This window comes from Echinops telfairi, unplaced genomic scaffold (assembly GCF_000313985.2).
Source record: "Echinops telfairi isolate 266 unplaced genomic scaffold, ASM31398v2 ScPeMD7_18;HRSCAF=68, whole genome shotgun sequence".
Classification (NCBI taxonomy): domain Eukaryota; kingdom Metazoa; phylum Chordata; class Mammalia; order Afrosoricida; family Tenrecidae; genus Echinops; species Echinops telfairi.
The window spans coordinates 87,210,101-87,228,613 of record NW_022103915.1 but is presented as its reverse complement, the minus strand read 5'-3'; the positions used below and the strand labels follow the sequence as shown (position 1 = coordinate 87,228,613).

Sequence of the window (18,513 nt, the reverse complement as noted above, 5' to 3'; positions counted from 1 at the left end):
GTATTGCCTATGATAGAACCCCTTTCTGTGACGTATGTGGTTACCTGTAATCAGGGGGCTTGCACGCCCCTAAGTATAGATAAGCCTTGGTTAAAAATAAATCCCCCTCCTTGTCCCTCTCCCTCTCAAGCCTCCTCCCCCTCTCTGCGAGGACCTGGCTGCTGAGATCATGACCATCTGGGAGGTGAGCATGTTACCATGAAATGTATCTGACTCCTTTATTTTACTCTCTCTCCTATTTTCTCTGACTTGGCTATGGCCTCTCTATATTATCGCCATACCATTGCTCCTACGAACCCCGTGATCTTGTCAGGGGCTGGTTTACCCTGAAAGGCCACACATCGAGAAAGGCTGGGGTATACCTGGTAGAAAGCAGCCACCTGGATCCAGTCCGAAGGCAGCTGGACAACAGCACAGAAATATCTTCGCAGGTGGGGGCGACAGGCTGGCAAGAAGGCGGCAATGGCCAACAGATGGTTGGCTGGATCCCGCATATTCAACTCCTGCCTGGTGTACAAAGCCGCCTAGGACACAGCGTAGGGAGAACAGACATCGCAGTCACACCTCCCCATAGGGCAGTGGTTCTCAACCTTCCTCAGGCCACAACCCTTTAATACAGTTCCTCATGTTGTGGTGACCCCCCCAACCATAAAATTATTTTCGTTGCTACTTCATAACTGTAATTAGGCTACAGTTCTGAATCATAATGTAAATATCTGATATGCAGGATGTATTTTCATTGTTACAAATTGAACATAATTAAAGCATAGTGATTAATCACAAATCAATGTGTCATGTATTGTGAAATATTTATTTCTTATGACAAATAAATGAAATTTTGTCTCGAAGCATGGTGTATCATGGGTAATAGTCTTCATGCCAGGGACTCATAGTGGGCATATCTGCATGTGGGTGGACCTGCCTAGAGACAGATAAAAAAATCAGTGTCTCAGTTCCTAAGACCATTGGAAATATGTGTTTTCCGATGGTCTTAGGTGACCCCTGTGAAAGGGTCATTTGACCCCCAGAGGAGTCTCGACCCACAGGTTGAGAACCATCCCCTGAATTTATTTGTTCACCTGAACTGCATGAAACATTTCCTGAGCCCTCAATGTTAGCTACACATGTGCCATGCATGTGCGCACACACACACAAACACACAAAACAAACCCAAAGCCCAGCATCCTTGGCTTGGCATTTGACGTGCTTCATAACCCAACACTTACCTACTTTTCTAGCATGTCTTCTCCTGAGCCCACCACCTGCCTCCCAAGTCAACCAAGCCCCCTCCTTCTTTGGAAATCACCTCCCACAGCCACCCTGACCAAAAAACTTGACATCAAAACACTGCTTAAATTTGTCATCTTCCCAAGTCTCCCAGGAAGCATTTCCCCCTCTCCTCGGCTTCTTGGACATCCACTACTCCACTGATGCCATGTGGATGAGACTTGGGAAGGTGCTTGACTTTCCCAACAACACGATAAACGACCTAAGAAACAGATCCAGGTTGCATAGGCCTTTGGTGTGTTCTTCCTGGCCTGGCATCAGTGTACATAACCTGTGTACAAGTGAACCTGAAGATCCTCTTTCTCAATCCCTCCTTGGCCCACTCTGTACAGAACCCCACGGACTGGGCCCCAGATTCACTCAGATCTTACTCCTGTCCTAGGTGAGATTCCTTTGACCCCCAGAGTGAGGTTCGTTGCCACCCTTTACACATACCTTAACCATATTCCCTATTTCCCAGTTCCCTAGCCCATCCCCTCCTTCACTCCGCAATACCTTGAGGATAAACTCAGGTTCCAAGGGGGCAAGTTTCCTACAGATCTCAAGGAGGGAAGTCTGGAAAGAGTTACTTCCTGTTTTCATGGTTCCATTCGACACCAGGCTACAGCACAGGAAACTTATTAGCAGCATCTAGGAATGAGGAGCGGCAGAGAAGAAGGAGAGAGGTAGTAAGAACCACCTTAAGCATTCAGGCAGGCCAACTGACCAAGTGAAGTACAGAGGAGACCCCAAATTTAGGAAGACCTTTGTCCAAGGTCAGAAAATGGTATCAGGAAGTGAGGAATCTAGCCGACCTCTAGTACACGAGTTATGACCTGTCCTTCCCCTTCCATCTGGGGAAGAGATGTTTCAGCTTTTTGTCACCACCCCTTCTATGCCTCTTTCTGTCCTCCCCACCACCCCCACCACCCACCAACCTCTCTCTGACTTTGGAACTTTTACCTTCTTCTCCTGAAGGGTCTGGTCTTTGGGCTCAAGAGGAAGTTTGGAGTCTTCAGATGAGAGCTTCAGGGCCAGCTCCTTCCTCTCGGCGTCCTCTCCCAAGCTTAGATGGTAAAAAGGCATTTGAGCCTCTTCTCCTTTTGCTGTTTCTGTCTTTTTCGCTTCTTCAGAAAGGGACCAATGACCCTAGGGACAGCAGTAGTTGTTAAGCACAGCCTGCACCCCCGCCCCCTCACGCAGACAGATCTGAAGCCAGAATAGGAAACGGGAAGAAGAGGGCACACCTAACTTGGATCACTTCAAACCCTCTCCCTTCACACCCGTGTGGAGCCTCCTGGCCCGCCCTGACACAATGCCCTCTCAGTCACACACACTACCTTCCTACTCAACCTTCCGTGCCCGACCCAAATGTTCCATCATTTTGCATATGCTTTCATCGTCTTAGCAATGCCATAGCCCCAGAGCCCAGGACCTAGGCTTCCCTTGGCTGCGTAAGCTCGATGAACCTCAGGTTCCTCATTCACTACCACCTACTTGATTGGGGGCATTGGGAAGTTACCGTAGATGGGATAACATATGGATGACTCTTTGAAAATTGCTAAGCTCTGAATAAATGTAAGATGGCAGTAGTTGTTAATTCTGACAATTCTGTAAGGTAAATGCTCACTAATCTTATGTCTAAGTCATAGAAATAAAGACTGCAAAAAGGATGAGTCTTGACCAAAGTTGTACAGTTTATCAAATAGAGAGCTCAGATTCTCCTGTTCCTTCAGCTCATACCATGAGCCAAATTAGAATGGATGTCTAAGGAACGGATCGCAATGATCGAAGTATAATCCCCACCCCACCCCCAGGGGGATGAACAACAGAAGCATGGGGGAAGGAGACACAAGATGGTGTAAGATATGAATATAACAATAATTTAGAATGTATGAAGGGTTTATGAGGGTGGGAGGGAAAAAAATAAGGAGCTGAGACCAAGGGCTCAAATAGAAAGAAAATGTTTTGAAAATGATGATGGCAACATATGTACAAATGTGCTTGATACGATTGATGTGTGGAATACTATGAGAGCTGGAAGAGCCCCCGATAAAATGATCTATTAAAAAAAACAGAATGGATGTCTGTTTGTTCACCAATTCTGACTTGCATACTGAATGTGGTTATGTAGGTGTGTACAACTGCATGCGTTTGCATATGCATATACAAGAGTGAGTGTGGATATAGCAGACAGAGCTCATGCCTGATGTAAGTTTCAAAAGCACCTGACTGACTTTGCTATAGCAATATCATGCTGGTTATCCTGAGCATAGGCCCTTTAAAGACAGGGCCTGTTTTTGCTCTATTCGCCAGAGTCTTAGGATTAGGCAGGCAACAAGAGTAATGATGCTGATGAAGACAACCCTAAGATAAAGGGCTCCTCAGGACAAAGCTCTGAGGAGATGAGATCCTAGCACAGAGAGAAAGTGAGACACTGAAATCTAGAGGCAAGAGTCAATACAAGGGCCTGACGCTATTACCAAAGTTGCTTCTGGAGTACTCTTTGTGGCAGAGGTAGATTCCGTGGTCCTGGAGAAGGTTAGAAGCTCTTGTCCTGAAGAGAGGCATTGATCCCTCCAGGGGAAAGACTCAGAGAAGAGTTTACTGTTGACATTCAAGCTACACAGATCAGTCCTCGCCAGGTGAGGTATCTGGAGATGCTGGAGCAAGGGGCTGGCAGACATAGTGCTCTGGAGACTCGGGAGGAGGGCCAGGCATCGGTTCTCCAAGGAAAGGGTGTCTGAATGGGCAGCCACAGGCCCAGAGCACTTCTCTCTGGTGTTCACATCAGGTAGTGTGGCCAAGCACCGGTTCTCCAAGGAGAGGATAGTTGGGTTGCCATAAAAATGCCCACGAAGTTTCTCCATGGTGGGAGCTCATGCAGCATATGCCTAGGAGAAAAGACAGACAGGTGATGAGAACCTAGCTACAACGAGTGTGAATGAGCACAGTTGTTCCCCCATATCGCGCCTGCTAATGTCAGTGACCTTCAGGCTGATTGCAACCAATGTGTTTCCTTTCCCAGGACTGAACTCACCTAGGGATTGTTTTTTGTTGTTTTTTTTTTGGTGGCCCGTATGGGGATCGAACCTAGGGACTATTCTTTTTTTTTTTTTGGTTTAGTTCGGAGGTTAATCCATTTTTATTTTTTTAAACATTTTATTAGGGGCTCATACAACTCTTATCGCAATCCATACACACATCAATTGTGTAAAGCGCATTTGTACATCATTTTCAAAACATTTTCTCTCCACTTAAACCCCCGACATTAGGTCCTCATTTTTCCCCTCTCTCCTCCCTCATGAGCCCTTGATAGTTTATAAATTGGTATTTTGTCATATCTTGCCCTGTCCGACATCTCCCTTCACCCACTTTTCGGTTGTCTGTCCCCCAGGGAGGAGGTCACACACAGTTCCTTGTAATCGGTTCCCTCTTTCCTACCCATTCTCCCTTTACCCTCCCTGTTTCGCCACTCACACCACTGGTCCTGTAGGGCTCATCCACCCTGGATTCCCTGGATTTTCATTTCCTATCTGTACCAGTGTACATCCTCTGGTCTAGCCAGACTTGCAAGGTCGAATTCGAGTCATGGTAGTGGGAGCGGGGAGGAAACATTTAGGAACTAGAGGAAAGTTGTATTTCTCATCATTGCTACATCGCACCCTGACTGGCTCATCTGCTCCCCGAGACCCCTCTGCAAGGGGATCTCCAGTGGCCTACTAATGGGCTTTGGGTCTCCACTCCGCACTCCCCCCATCCTTCACTATGGTAAGATTTTTTGTTCTGATGATGCCTTCTACCTGATCCCTAGGGACTATTCTAAGGGGGAAGCCCACCGCATCTAGTGGATTCTGACAGCAACCTCATATAGGGTTTCCTAGACTGTCCGTCTTCACTGAAGCATCGTCGCCTCTTTCTCCCAGAGTGGCGGTTGATTTTGAGATAACACCACCAGGGGGATGAGAGGGGAGGGGACAATTAGGCAGAAGGTTAATAGCAAGAAACTTCACAATAAGGAGGAGAAAGAAACAGATTGAGATGGGAAAGGAGCCGGAGCAGCAATGGGATGAAGAGAGAAGGGATGTGTCTTCTCATAAAGGGGTTCAAGGCATCCCCAGAACCACTGGTTTGATTCAAACATGGTAGAGGAGCCGAGGTTAGCATAAGGCCTCTGCATTTTTAGCTCCCAAGCAGCAAACATTGGATCAGATCGCCTGTATTCACATCAACGTCCTCATCTCCTGCCCACTTTTCTGTTCTTTTTCACACACTTTATTGTGAATTGGGTGAAGGTTTATGGATCTCATCCGTTTCCCATTCAGTCACTCATATACATTTTGTTTCTTGTCATTCTTGGATTGCAATCTCCACAATGTAAAATTTCTTATCCCACTTCCTCCCTGCACTGCCTGCTCCATTCTTTCTTCTTTCCTTATGCTCTTCTGAACTTTGTCCTTAGTCTACCTTTTTTCCCCACCTCAATGGTTGATTATTCTAAGGAGTGTATTTTTCCATAGTATTATTGTTCCTTTGTAGACTGGTCTGTTGTTTGGCTGAAAATTGAGCCAAAAGAGTGAGTTCATTTCTAGATCTCAAGGATAACTAAGGATCATAGTCTCAGGGCTCCTACCAGTCTCTCTAACCATTAAGCATTAGTCTTTTTAATGATTTTGAGTTTTGTTCCACATTTTTTCTCCTACTGTATCCAGGACCATCTAATGAGATTTTTCAGGGCAGGCGGTAGTGGTAGCTGGGCCCCTTCTAGTTCTGGCCTCAGGGTTGTAGAGGTTGGTTGTTTATGTGGTCAATTAGTCCATTGGATTAATTGCTTCCATATGACTTTGATTTTCTCCACTCTTCTTTCCTCAGACAGGGAGAGACCAAGAGCTGCACGGTAGACAGCCATTCACAAGCTTTTAAGACCCCAATTGCTACATATCATGATAAAATGTATGTGGTAGTTACATAATCTGGTGTCAATTTGAGACTATTAAGAGTGAAGGGGTGGAGTTTAGCCTGTCAATCATGTTGCAGCTTGATGACCTCATGTGGAGGCACTACAGAGATAAAATAGCTCACTGGAAGCCATACACACTCTCTCTGCTTTGTCTTCCTGTTGAGAAGACACATGGGCCTAGACTGATGGACCAGAGCCCTGGAGGTGGAGGAGCCATGTGGAGACCCACACTAGCACTGAGATGCTTCCACCGCCACTGGTTCCACAAGACCTCCACTGCCACTGGTTCCACAATCTTCTTGCATTCAGCATCGTTGCATGTGTTGCATGAATCTGAGGAGAAATTTATAGACTGGTATTGGACATATAGGCTAATATTGGACTTATGGACTTGATCTGGACTGGGCTGGGATGTTTTCTTAATATACAATTACTCTTTGATATAAAACTCTCTCTTGTACACATATGAATGTCTATGAATTTGTTTCGCTAGTCAACCCAAACTAACACAATGCAGAACATTGCCTTTGTGAATTGTGATCGTTAGAGTCATGTGTCAACTCAGCTGGGCCAGGATTCTGTGGTTTGGCATTTAAGATATAGTAGTCATCTCCCCTAATGGAATCTGATATGATGTAATCACTACCATGAAGGGATCTGCTATGTTGTTGTTTTTGTTAGGTGCTATCAAATTAGTTCCAGCCCATAGTGACCTATGCACAACAGAATGAAGCACTGCCCACTTCTTCTGCACAATTTCACAATTGTCCCTGCGATTGAGACCATTGTTGAAGCCACTATTTCAATCCATCTCATGGGGCGCCTTCCTTTTTTTATTTTTTATTTGCTACCAAGCATGATGTCCTTCTCTAGGGACTGGTCTCTCCTGACAGCATGTCCAAAGTATATAAGACAAAGTCTCACATAAGAAGCATTCTGGCTGTACTACTAAGACAGATTTGTTTGACCTTTTGGCAGTCCATGGGACTTTTAATATTCTTCTCTATTACCCTAATTCAAATGCAGAGATTCTTCAGGGTTTTTAAAATTATTATTATTCAATGTCTAACTTTGACATGCATAAGAAGCAAGTGAAAATATCATGGCTTGAGTCAGGCACACCTTAGTCCTCAAAGTAACATCCCTACTTTTCAATCCTCTAAAGAGGTCTTGCGCAGCAGATTTACCTAATGCACCGTGTCATTTGATATCTTGACTGCTGCTTCCATGAACCTTGATTGTGGATCCAAGCAAGACAAAATCCTTGACAACGTCAACCCTTACTCCATTTATCATGATGTTACTTATTGACCCAGTGGTGAGGATTTGGGTCTTCTTTACATTGAGTCATAATCCATACTGAAGGCTGCAGCCCTTGATCTATATCAGAAAGTGCATAGCACGTATTTCCTTTTCGGTTTTCTCACTCTAGGCCTTTGCACATTTCATGCTAACACTTTATCTTCTTGAGCTGCCCTAGAACATTTTCTGTTCAGGTCTCCGACTTCATCACTTCTTCCGTTTGCCTTAGCAACTGAACAATTAGGAACAAGTTTCAGAGTCTCTCTGACATCACTTGGATCTTTCCTTTCTGTCTTGTATTTTTAATGACCTTTTCCTTTCTTCATGAATTCTTCTTTTTTCTTTTTTTAATAACAGATCATTTTATTGGGGACTCTTATGGCTCTTATAATAATCCATACATCATATCAAGCATAGTTGTGGATACGTTGCCATCATTATTTTTAAGCATTTAATTTCTATTGAGCCCTTGGTAACAGCTCCTCTTTTTCGCCCCCCACCCCACCCCCCTGACCTCTTGTGTAAATGATAAATTATTATTTTCATATCTTACACAACTGCTGTCTCCCTTCCCTCGTGGTTTCTGTGGTTCATCCCTCCCCCTGGGATGTGGGGCGTGGTGATGTGTCGATTATTGTAATTGGTTCCCTCTTCCACCACTCCTCTCCCCACCTTTCTCTTCCCCTCCTGGTATAGCTACTCCATTCCTGTTCCTGGATTCCATGTGTCATGAGCTCTTATCTCTTATCTGTACCTGTGCACATGCTTTGGTCTAGCCCACAGTGAAAGACAGGATTGGGGTTATGATAATGGGCGGGGGGGTGGTGGCTGAGGAAGCCTCAAGGAACCACAGGAATATTCTGTTTCATCAGTGCTATACTGTGCCCTGGTTGACTTATTCCTTCTTTGTGACCCTTCTATGAGGGGTGTACTATTGTCTACAGATGGGTGCTCGGTCTCTGCTCCAACACTCCTCATTCTCAACAATGTGGGGTTTTTTTATTTGTTTTTGTTTGTTTTGGGTCTTCTGATGCGTTATCCAATCCCTTTGACACCTCATGATCACACAGGCTGGTGTGCTTCTTCCATGGGGTCTTGTTGCTTCTCTGCTAGATGGCCGCTTGTTTAACTTCAAGCCTTTCAGACCCACTATATCTTTGGATAGCCGGGCACCATGAGCTTTATTTACCACATTTGCTTATGCACCCATTTTGTCTTTGGCAATTGTGTCAGGAGGGTGAGCATCACAGAATGCCAGGCTGTTAGAACACAGTGTTCTTGCACTGAGAGAGGGCATAAGCAGAGACCCATGCATGATAGTCTTGATGTCCTCCCACAACTCATCCGGTCTTCTGTTGTTAGTGTTCACTGCAGTAAATCTAATGCTGAGATGTTCTTGAAATTCAGGTGGGATATACTCAAGGTCATATTTTGTCTCTTATGGACTTATTTTAACTTTCTTCAACTTTATCCTGAACATATGTATGAGCAATTGGTGGTATGTTTCACATTCAGCCTTGACCTAATTTTAGCTGCTGATAGTGAGCTTCTCCACAAATATAGTCTCCACAGACTGTCTCTTCCCACAGAGGTAGTCAGTTTGATTTCTGTGTACTCCATCTGGACAGTCCATGTGTACAGTCACCGTTTGTGTTGTTTAAAAGAGGTATTTGCTACTGAATAAGTCCTTGGCCTTGAAAAATTCTATCAAGTGATATCCACCTTCATTTCTATCACCAAGACCGTATTTTCCAGTGACTGTTCCTTCCTATTTGTTTCCAGCTTTTGCATTACAATCACCAAGAATCATCAATGTTGATCAATTTCCAACCAAAGATGTTGATAGAATTCTTCAATTTCTTTATCACTAGCTTTGGTAGTTGGTGCATACATTTGAATAATAGTGTATTGATTGGATTTCCTCAAAGGCAGGCAGATATAATCCTATCACATTGCACTGTACTTCAGGACAGCATTGTACTTTAGGACAGATCCAGAAATATTCTTTTTTTGACAGTGAATTTCAACAATGCTATTACTCTTTTTTTTTTCTTGATACAATTGATGGATTATTGTAAGAGCTGTAAGAGCCCCAATAAAATGAACTTTTAATTTTAAAAAATCTTGCTATATGTATGTGTGTGTGTATGTGTATATCTATTTACCACAATTGTTTTTAATCATGAGTTCAAAAATAAAATGATGGAGGGTCTGGGGAGTGCCTGCCCCTAACTCTGCCACCAAGCAGTGGCCGGAGGCGGGGAGACCCTCCAAGTCCCCCCCCAACCCGGGGCTGCAAGAGGAGGATGTGAGTGGCCAGTCACTGGACCTGCGGCAGCCATCCAGCCATTCCTGCTCATGTCTAGGCTTTGCATGTGGAGGCCCTGGGTGTGCAAGTGGTCACGCCTGGTGGCTACTAAGCACAAGTTGGCCCACGGAATGCTGGCGGAGAGGCCTCCAAGACTGCCATGATCTCAGCGGCCAGGTCCACGCAGAGAGAGCCTACAATGCTATTACGCTTGATAGTGCCATTCCTGACATAGTAAACCAGATGATTTCCTGTGAAATGTCCAATAGCAGTCCATTTCACCTCACTGGTGACTAAGATCTTGATCTTTATGGGCTCATTTTATTTTTGGTGACTTCCAATTTTCTGAGATTCATACTTTTGTACATTCCAAGTTCTGATGATTAGCAGATTTTTGAAGCTGTTTTTTCTCACTGTGAGTTGTGCCCATTGGCAAATGAAGATCTGGAAGGCTTTATTTCCACATGCTTTATTCCATTCATGTCACCACGGTCGACTTTACTTTGAGCAGGTATCTCCTCTTCAGTCATATTTGCAGTGATTTCTGACCCCAGGGCTCCTTCCTGTGGCACGATCTCTATGTTCGTTTCCATTCATTAGGCCTTTAGTTTTGACAATGCTTTCATTCTATGCCTAAGGTCTTCAGTGGCTAATCCCTCTGAAGCGAGCAGTCCATTCCTTTTTCATTTTTAGTCTGGAAGCGCCACTGAAACCTGTTTACTTCAGGTGACCCTGATGACATTTGAAAGACCAGGGATAGAGCTTCCAGCATCACAGCAACACACAAGTCACCACAGTAAGACAAACCGACAGACAAATGGTAGAAATCTTCTATGAGCAGCCAATTAATTGAAAGGTACTTTCCTCAAAGTTGTTTCCTGCTTCCAATACATGTGGATGCTCTGGCAAAGCTTGCTTGCTTTTTGCTGGATGTGGCTCCTGCATCTGGCTTGTCTTCTGATCTCAGGCGCTTTGGAATTGAGACAGCAGCATGCTGTACTGCCTGCTGCTTCCATGAGATATCAGCATTTTGCCATTTCACCAGCCAGTCTCAGACTCATTTGCCTCTGCAGTCGGCACCCTGCAATCTGACCAGCTGGTCTTGATTTCATTAGACCCTGCAGCTATGTGAGTCCGGAGCTCTCACTAGTCTAACATATGGCTCATGGGCTTGGAAGTTCCTAGCCCCTAAAATGATTTAAGCGTTTTCCTTAAGAAATATCTCTGTTTATAAACCTACGTGAGCTTCACTGATTTTGTTCTCTAGAGAACCCGGCCTAAGACATGGACTTTGTTATATGAACTTTAGTGTTCCCAAGACTGTGGTCCTCAGTCTGCAGGCCCAGCACCTCATTCCCTCAAACTGTTTGGTTATAACTAAGAAGTTTCCGTTACCTTATCCCCTGGATGCTCCACCAAATTCATGGATTTATTTACAGCATAAGTAAATACACATTCTCCTACTCCTGTTTCCAGCCAACTAATTGGGGATTCTGTCTCCACTATTCTATCAAGAATTTAACATTATCCTGTTTTTTCCCTTTATTATGGTTTTTTAAATGTTGTGTTTGTCTACTTGTCCCGTTTCTTCTTACTAAAATAAAACTCTCTGAGGACAGAGATCCCCTGCCATGGTCACCTCCATCCTCAGTATCACACATGACCTGGCTTCTAATCACCTTCCAGCCCCATATTTTACATCTCATCTAACTGTAAGTGCTCTACATTTCCACCACACAAACCTCTTGTTAGTTCACGGATCACTAAGATATCTATAGACTCTGGATCTTTACACAGGCAGATGCCTGGAACCTGCTTCCTTCTCCAACACCGCTCTGGCCTCGCCTTTGTTAAGTGCCATTGAGTAGGGTTAGAGTCATAGTGACCCTTTGTTAAAGGGTCAAAACGCTGCCCAGTTTTATATTTACATTCCAGATCTTTTCTATGCATGTTAACTTATAGGCATATGCCCTTCTTCTTTGCTGCAAATAGAACCATTCGATTCTGCACTTGTTGGGTTTTTGAGACCTTGCTATTGAACACTCACCCCAGTCTTTTAAGAGGCTGTGTGACAGACCCTCCTATTTAAGTACAGCCTGGGTTTCTGTTATTACAAACGGTGCTCATCCTAGCTGGGAGCAGTTGCTCTCCCAGGCCAAGGAGCACATCCAGCAAGGAAGTTTGGGCCTCTCTCTCTTCTTTCTCCTCTTGTGACTATCCCATGCTTCCCTACCCTCATCTTTCTCCCGGCCCACTCTCCACTCTCCTCTCTTACTTTCTCTTTCACATTCCTCACCCTTCCCGAAGCTCCAAAGAGGACAGACAGAGGCCCGCCCCGTCACACCCGATCTGCAGGTTAACTAGCTGGTCAAGGGCAGGCCCTTCTCACCCTGACGCCTTAGTGAGCCCAGCACCCGAGGGCCCCGGGACGGGGCAAGTTTGTACCTGAGCGTCCCAATGCGACTAGGGAGTAGAGAAGCAGGATTCCCACGTGGGACGCCTCGATGCTGCACCGCGGGAGGCAGAAGCCGGGCTCTGGGCTCGGCCAGCTGGAAGCGTGGAGTCGGAGGAGAAGCTCCGGAGGCCGGGCGCTGGGAGAGCCCTGGACCGGGACGCGCTCGGCTGGGCGCGGCGGAAGCTGCTCGGGAAGAGGGCCGCCTCGGGCGGGGCGGGGCGCCGCGCTCCTGCGTGACGTGACCGCCGAGCGCGGGGGCTGGACCGCGCTCTGCTCGTGCGTGGAGGGTGCCCGCCGGCAGCCTCTTCTGTGGTCCCGTGGTTGTTTACTTTTACTGGGGTGAAAAGACACTGCAAAGCACGCACCCATTCAACGCTTTCAACACGGATCACTTCGCGTGCCTTCCATCCCTTGCTTTTCATGTGTGCACCCATTCTCACTTGCCCTTTCTAATTATTCCACTTTTATTAACCTAAACTCACTGCCCACCCTCTCCCCCCGCCAAGGAAAAACCCCTTTCCCTTTCCCTCCCATCCATGCCAACTCATAGCGAAGCAACAGGACAGAGTGGAACTCCTTCTGTAAGCAGATATTCACTATCCTGGGAATCATCGTGTGGAGACAGGTCTACTCTGGCTAGGAATCGACTCGACAGGTTTATTTTTTGTTTGATGTCTTCTCCATACACTCAGCCAGATCCCACCTCCCTTCTTCAGGAAAATTTCCCTCCCCACCCACCGCATCAATCTCAGCATCTCCTTGTTCATAATAAATATTTATGCCCGCTTTTACTACCCCAGGGGCCCTGGTGGTATAGTAGCTATGCATTGGGCTGCAGTCTGCACAGTCGGCAGTTCGAAGCCACCTACAGCCCCACCAAAGACGGGGCTTTCTACTCCTGTAAACAGTTACAGTTTCGAAAACCCACAGGGAGGGTCGCTGTGAGTTAGCACTGAGTTTAGCACTGAGTTTGGCGGTGAGTTTGGTTTGGGGCGGTTTATAACCGTGAAATACAATGAATAATAGGGCGGCCCTACAAGGCATGGTGGCTGCTGGCTGTCTCCCCTGACACTGTCAGAAGGGGAGTCAGCGGCTCCAGGAGTGAAAGGGCCCAGCAAGGCAGGGTCCTCATGAGGACTGGTATCACCTGGTGCAGTTATAGCCACCACTGATGCCCAACCCAGTCACCCGCCAGCCTGGGTGCTGACGGCAGACGGGCTCTTGACCTCTGCAGGGCTGCAGAAGACGTGGCCAGGAAGGGCGGGGCTCTGCGGCCAGGTGCTCGACTCTAGTGAGTGGGGGCGGGTCCGGGCTCCTCCCACTACGCCAAATTAGCCGGCTCCGGCGCTCCTTCGGTGATACTAATCCTACCGAAATAAGTGCGTGCGTGCGTGCATGCATGTGTGTGTGTGTGTGTGTGTACCTAAGCGTTGGACCGCTCACAACGTCGGCAGTTCAATCCTACCAACCTCTCTGTGAAAGAACCCGAGGCTGTCTGCTCCCTTAAAGATTTACAACCCGGGAAACTCTAGGGCAGTCGGGCAGTTTTACCCTGTCCTATAGGGTCGTTATGAATAGGTAGCAGTGAAATTAGTACGGATAGACTGTATAGCAGTGTGTGTGCCTGTGTTTGATAATTATGAGCCATGATTTTGTGATTTGACTTGAAGTTAAGCTTGTAATGCTTGACCCATTTAAATGTCCTTGCAGTTTAAAAAAAAAGTGAAACACGTGTATTAAACCTCAGGTGAATTCCCTCTGACCATAGACCAAGGATGTGAATAGCCCTGCGGATCATGGCAAATGTAGTTAGGTTAAAATTGAACACTTTTAACATTTGATTTCCCTATTGACCCATTTTAAAGTCGTTCTACTTTTTAAATATTTTCTTCTTTCTTTTCGACTGAGGTTTTTCTCTATTTTATTTTGTGTTTGTTAGTTCTTTTCTTTTTGTATTTTTCGGGGGTATATGAAATCCAGGATAGGCGGATCTTTAGAAACAGCGACTGATTAATGGCTTACAGGGGGTGTGGCAGGGGAGGATGGGGAAATTGGAACCTAATAACAAGAAGTACAAGAAAGAGGAAAATATTCTAAAACTGATTGTACAACTCTTCTTGATATGATTGAACGATTGAAATTTATATGTGGGTTATGTCCCAATAAAACTTTTTTTTTAAGAAAGAATAAAAAAGTGAGGAGAGAAAAATAGATGAATTCTGACTTGTGATTCAGTTGCAGAAATGTTTACCTTTGGAGGCATCCATCTCTAGTTACATGGGTTGTTTAGATCTCCTCCCATGCCGCCCCCCAAACAAGCCTATAGTCATGAGTTGATTTTCACTCATCGGGTTTCCAAGGCTGTGTATCTAATTTTTAAAATCATTTTATTGGGAGCTCTTACAGATTCTGTAGTTCAATCACATCAAGCAGTGTTGCACAATTGCTACCACAATCAATTTCGAGACATTTTCTTTCTTCTTGAATCCTTGATAACAGCTCCCTTTATCCCCTCCCTCCCCTACCCAGAGCTGTGTACCAGAGTAGAAAGCCCCGTTTTTTCTCCACCTCCAGAGCAACCGGTAGGTTTGAACTGCTGACCTTTCCATTAGTAGTCCAAAGCTTCCAAAACTCCAAGCTCACGGCCATTGAGTCTATGCAGACTCGTAGCGACCCTATAGGGCTGGCCATAATCAGGTCTGTGAGTTTTCAAGACTGTAAGGAAGTCCAGTTTTTCTCCTGGAGCCAAGTGGCTGGTGGTTTCAAACTGCTGAGCTTGCAGTTGGCAGACCAACACTTAACCACAAGGGCTCCTTAGGCCAATGCTTAGAACTACGGAAATCACGGACTATTTGCCCTAACCTACCTGTCTCTGTCTGTAGGATTTCTTGCCCCAAATTGTTTCTTATTCCCAAGGAGCATTCAGTTAGATGACACTTGGCTCTCTCAAACCTTGTCACCTTCAGGTGAGCACGGTGGCCAGGGTGGACCCTGCTTTTCCTGTCCAGGAAGCACCTCAGTTATAGGAGCACAACATTTCGTGCTAAGGTGTGCCATCTAAGGTTTAGCATTTCCTTTTAGAATTTCTCAGGGCTGTAGACAAGCCGTAAAGAAGTTGCACATAGAGGATTCCAGACGACCCCTCAGGAATAGGGCGGTGCTACAAGGATGGATGTCCCTAGGGCTAAAGGGTGGTCCAGGACCGGGAGGAAGAGGGACCTGGGCGAGGTTTGCAGCCCAGTCACAGGTGATTGAATCAGGGTGAGTCACCAAGGAGACATCGGCTCCCAAGTTCAGCGGCCATTGGCTGGGGATCCCTGGGCTGGAGATATAAAGCCAAAGCCAAGTGACCTGTGTACTGACTGGTTCACTGGACCCCAACAACTGCCCTGCAGCTGAGCACAGCAGATCCAAGGCAGCGGACACACGCGGGCTCATCCCGAGGGCATCGGCGCGACCATGGACAAGGAGTGAGTTGGGAAACAGGCCTGTGGGGTCCCCAGGTCCCTGGGGAGAGGAAATGCCTGTCCCAGACCCGGGAGCCGGCACTCTGGTGCTTAAGGGCCCGAACGAGGGAGCGAGTGCCAGGGAGATACAGAGAGGTCTGGCCAGGAGCCCAGTGTGTGGGACAAGGCGGCCGAGCGGCATGGCAGCCCCCGCGAGAAGGGTGCGCACAAGAACCGGGGTGCCGGGGTGCCGCCACCAGAGCAGGAAGGGGGCACGTTAGTGCGGTGGGGGCTACTCGTAAAAAAGTGGCGAGGGAGACTGACCCGCTGGTCCCGCACTCCACACACTGGGAAGAGATCTGCAGATCCCATCACAGATTCTAATCTGAGTCTAGGCAAAGCCGTGATGGGATCTTGATGCTTCGATGTTCCCTGTCAGAGGTTTACCAGCGGTTTCCTCGCTGCCCCTCTGCACCTCGCCTGCCCGCTCCCATCTTCTCTTCTCTTCGCTCTTTATCTTTCACGGAAGTCCAAAGACAGGTAGCGCTAACGACCTACACGTTATCCAGAACCCCTACACAAGCGAAACCCAGAACTTTCCTCACAATTCCTAATCCCATTAGAAGGGGGAGAGATGATGGAACTCAGGTGTGACCGGGCTGAACACAGGGAACCAAGTCTTTAGAGGGGAAAAAACAACAACACATTTTTTTTTCTTTTTTCAAAAGGAGAGCCCCAGAAATCATATATGCATCTATTGTACAGGTTATCTGCAGGAAAGCAGCTGGGTAAACAGAGTTGCAGTCACCTGACAGAGAAGCGAGGAAGGTTTAGGAGAGGACCAAGAGGGGGCATTCTAATATCAAAGCACCGCCCCCCCAAGAACTCAAACCTGCCTGCCATCCAGGGATTCTGACTCAGTGACCTTGCAGGACACAGTAGAACTGCCCCTACTGAAGTAGAAAGCGCCCCCCTACCCCCCACCCTGCAAAGCGGCTGGTGGTTTCAAACTGCTTGATTATCTGCCTAATGCTTAATCCACTATACTTCCATACTTCCAAGGCTCCAATCCTCCAGAAGTGAAAGTCTTGTGAGGTTGTGCCCTCCACACCCCCCCACCACTCCCCGCTAATAAATAGAAAGTCCTATAATCCAGCAGGTCAAAGGTCTTTCAGATGAGCAATCCTTCAAGTGCACTTGGGTCCTGAGCACCTGAAAGTCGCTGACATCTCCAGGGCTGGGAATTGCAGGCAAAGCAGAGAGGGGTTTCTGAAATGTGGAGCGAGGCGGCCAGTCTTTTCTCTGATGGCCAGTCTTTTCTCTGGGGCAGTGTGTGCTAGAGCCAGGGAGGTCTGGAGCTCCATCCAGCGCTTTTGATGGTAAGTCATCTTCAAACAGAGACTCTACGGTGTTGTTCATTGTTCAGCTTCCACTCATCAGGATGCTAAATACAGCAGTAGGACACACTGTCTGGTCCTTGCCATCCTTACATCCTTTCCATTGTATTAACGTGCCATGGCAGGGACTGTGTCGATCCATCCTGTTGAGGACTGTCTTTTTTTTCCCCTTACCCTGTGCGTTACCAAGCACAATGTCCTTCTCCAGGAACGGGTCCCTCCTAATAATACGTCCAAAAGACCTGGAACAAAGTCTCACCATCCTTGCTGCTCAGGAACATTGTGGTCGTTCTTCTCTAAGATGAAATGTCCTTTCTTTTGGCAGTCTATACTATATTCCGTATTGTATCCCAGCACCATCATTCAAATACATCCTTGCTTCAGTCTTCCTCATGCAATGCCCAGCATATTTCGTATGCATATTAGGCCACTGAAATGACCACAGCTGGGGTCAAGCACATCTTCGTCCTCAAAGTGACCTCTTTGCTCTTTAACACTTTAAAGAGGTCTTTGCAGCAGACTTGCACAAGGCACCGTTGCTGGATTTGACTGCTGCTTTCATGGAGTCTGGGGAAATGAAATCCTTGGCAATGTCTGTCTTTTCTCTGATTCGTGTGACGCTATTTGTGGTCCAATTGCGAGAATTTGTATTTTCCTTATGTTGGAGTGTAATCTGTATTGCAGACTTTAGTCTTTGATCTTCATTAGGAAGTACTTCTAGTGGGGGAGGGAGGGGAAAATGAGGAGCTGATACCAAGGGCTCAAGTAGAAAGAAAATGTTCTGAAAATGATGATGGTAAGCAATGTACAAATGGGCTTGACACAATGTATGCATGTATGTATTGTGATAAGAGCTGTCTGAGCCCCCAATAAAATAATTAGATTTTTTTAAAAAAGGAAGGACTTCTAGTACTGTTCACTTTCAGCAAACAGGGCAGTCATCTGCATACTGAAGGTTGTTCATAAGGCTTCCTGCAACCCTGATGCCTCATTCTTTCATAATTCAGCTTCTTAGATTGTTTGCTCAGGATATAGATTGGATATGAATATGTTAAAATGATGTAATGTGGATGCACACCTTTCCTGACTTCAACCACTCACTATCCCCTTGTTCAGTTGAAATGACTACCCCGGGTCTGTGCATAGGTTCAGCATAGGCACAGTTGGGTCCCAAATTTTTCATTTGTCATAAAGTTATTCATAATTTGTATGATTCACACGGTTGAATGTTTTTGTACAGTTGATAAAACACAAGTAAACATCTTTCTAGTACCCTCTGCTTTCAGCCAAGATTTACCTGACTTTCATAATGAAATCCCTCTCCCGGTGGCCTCTTCTGAATCCAGCTTGAATTTCAGGTTAGTTCCCCATGAATGTTT

The 18,513-nt window shown here is 46.3% G+C and overlaps 2 protein-coding genes across 4 annotated transcripts in view; one reads left to right on the top strand and one right to left on the bottom strand.

The window, feature by feature from the left end:
* Window positions 1-12,409, bottom strand: part of TEP1 (telomerase associated protein 1) — a 48,488-nt gene extending 36,079 nt beyond the window's left edge. Inside the window, exons 1-5 of the mRNA XM_045287726.1 lie at window positions 12,282-12,409; window positions 3,750-4,160; window positions 2,230-2,415; window positions 1,783-1,917; window positions 363-524 (exon numbers count right to left, since the gene is read on the bottom strand). Coding sequence (XP_045143661.1) covers window positions 363-524; window positions 1,783-1,917; window positions 2,230-2,415; window positions 3,750-4,136 — 870 coding nt within the window. The 5' untranslated portion in view covers window positions 4,137-4,160; window positions 12,282-12,409. The remainder of the gene's footprint in view (window positions 1-362; window positions 525-1,782; window positions 1,918-2,229; window positions 2,416-3,749; window positions 4,161-12,281) is intronic.
* Window positions 12,410-15,696: 3,287 nt separating this feature from the next.
* LOC101640746 (purine nucleoside phosphorylase) overlaps window positions 15,697-18,513 on the top strand; it is a 73,608-nt gene continuing 70,791 nt past the window's right edge. The window contains exons 1-2 of one of the 3 annotated variants that reach the window (XM_045287866.1): window positions 15,726-15,761; window positions 18,481-18,492. In XM_045287866.1, the coding sequence (XP_045143801.1) occupies window positions 15,751-15,761; window positions 18,481-18,492 (23 nt within the window). In that variant the 5' untranslated portion in view covers window positions 15,726-15,750. Of the gene's footprint in view, window positions 15,762-18,420; window positions 18,493-18,513 lie in introns of all 3 variants that reach the window. The other 2 variants (XM_045287865.1, XM_045287867.1) reach the window with 2 other exon arrangements.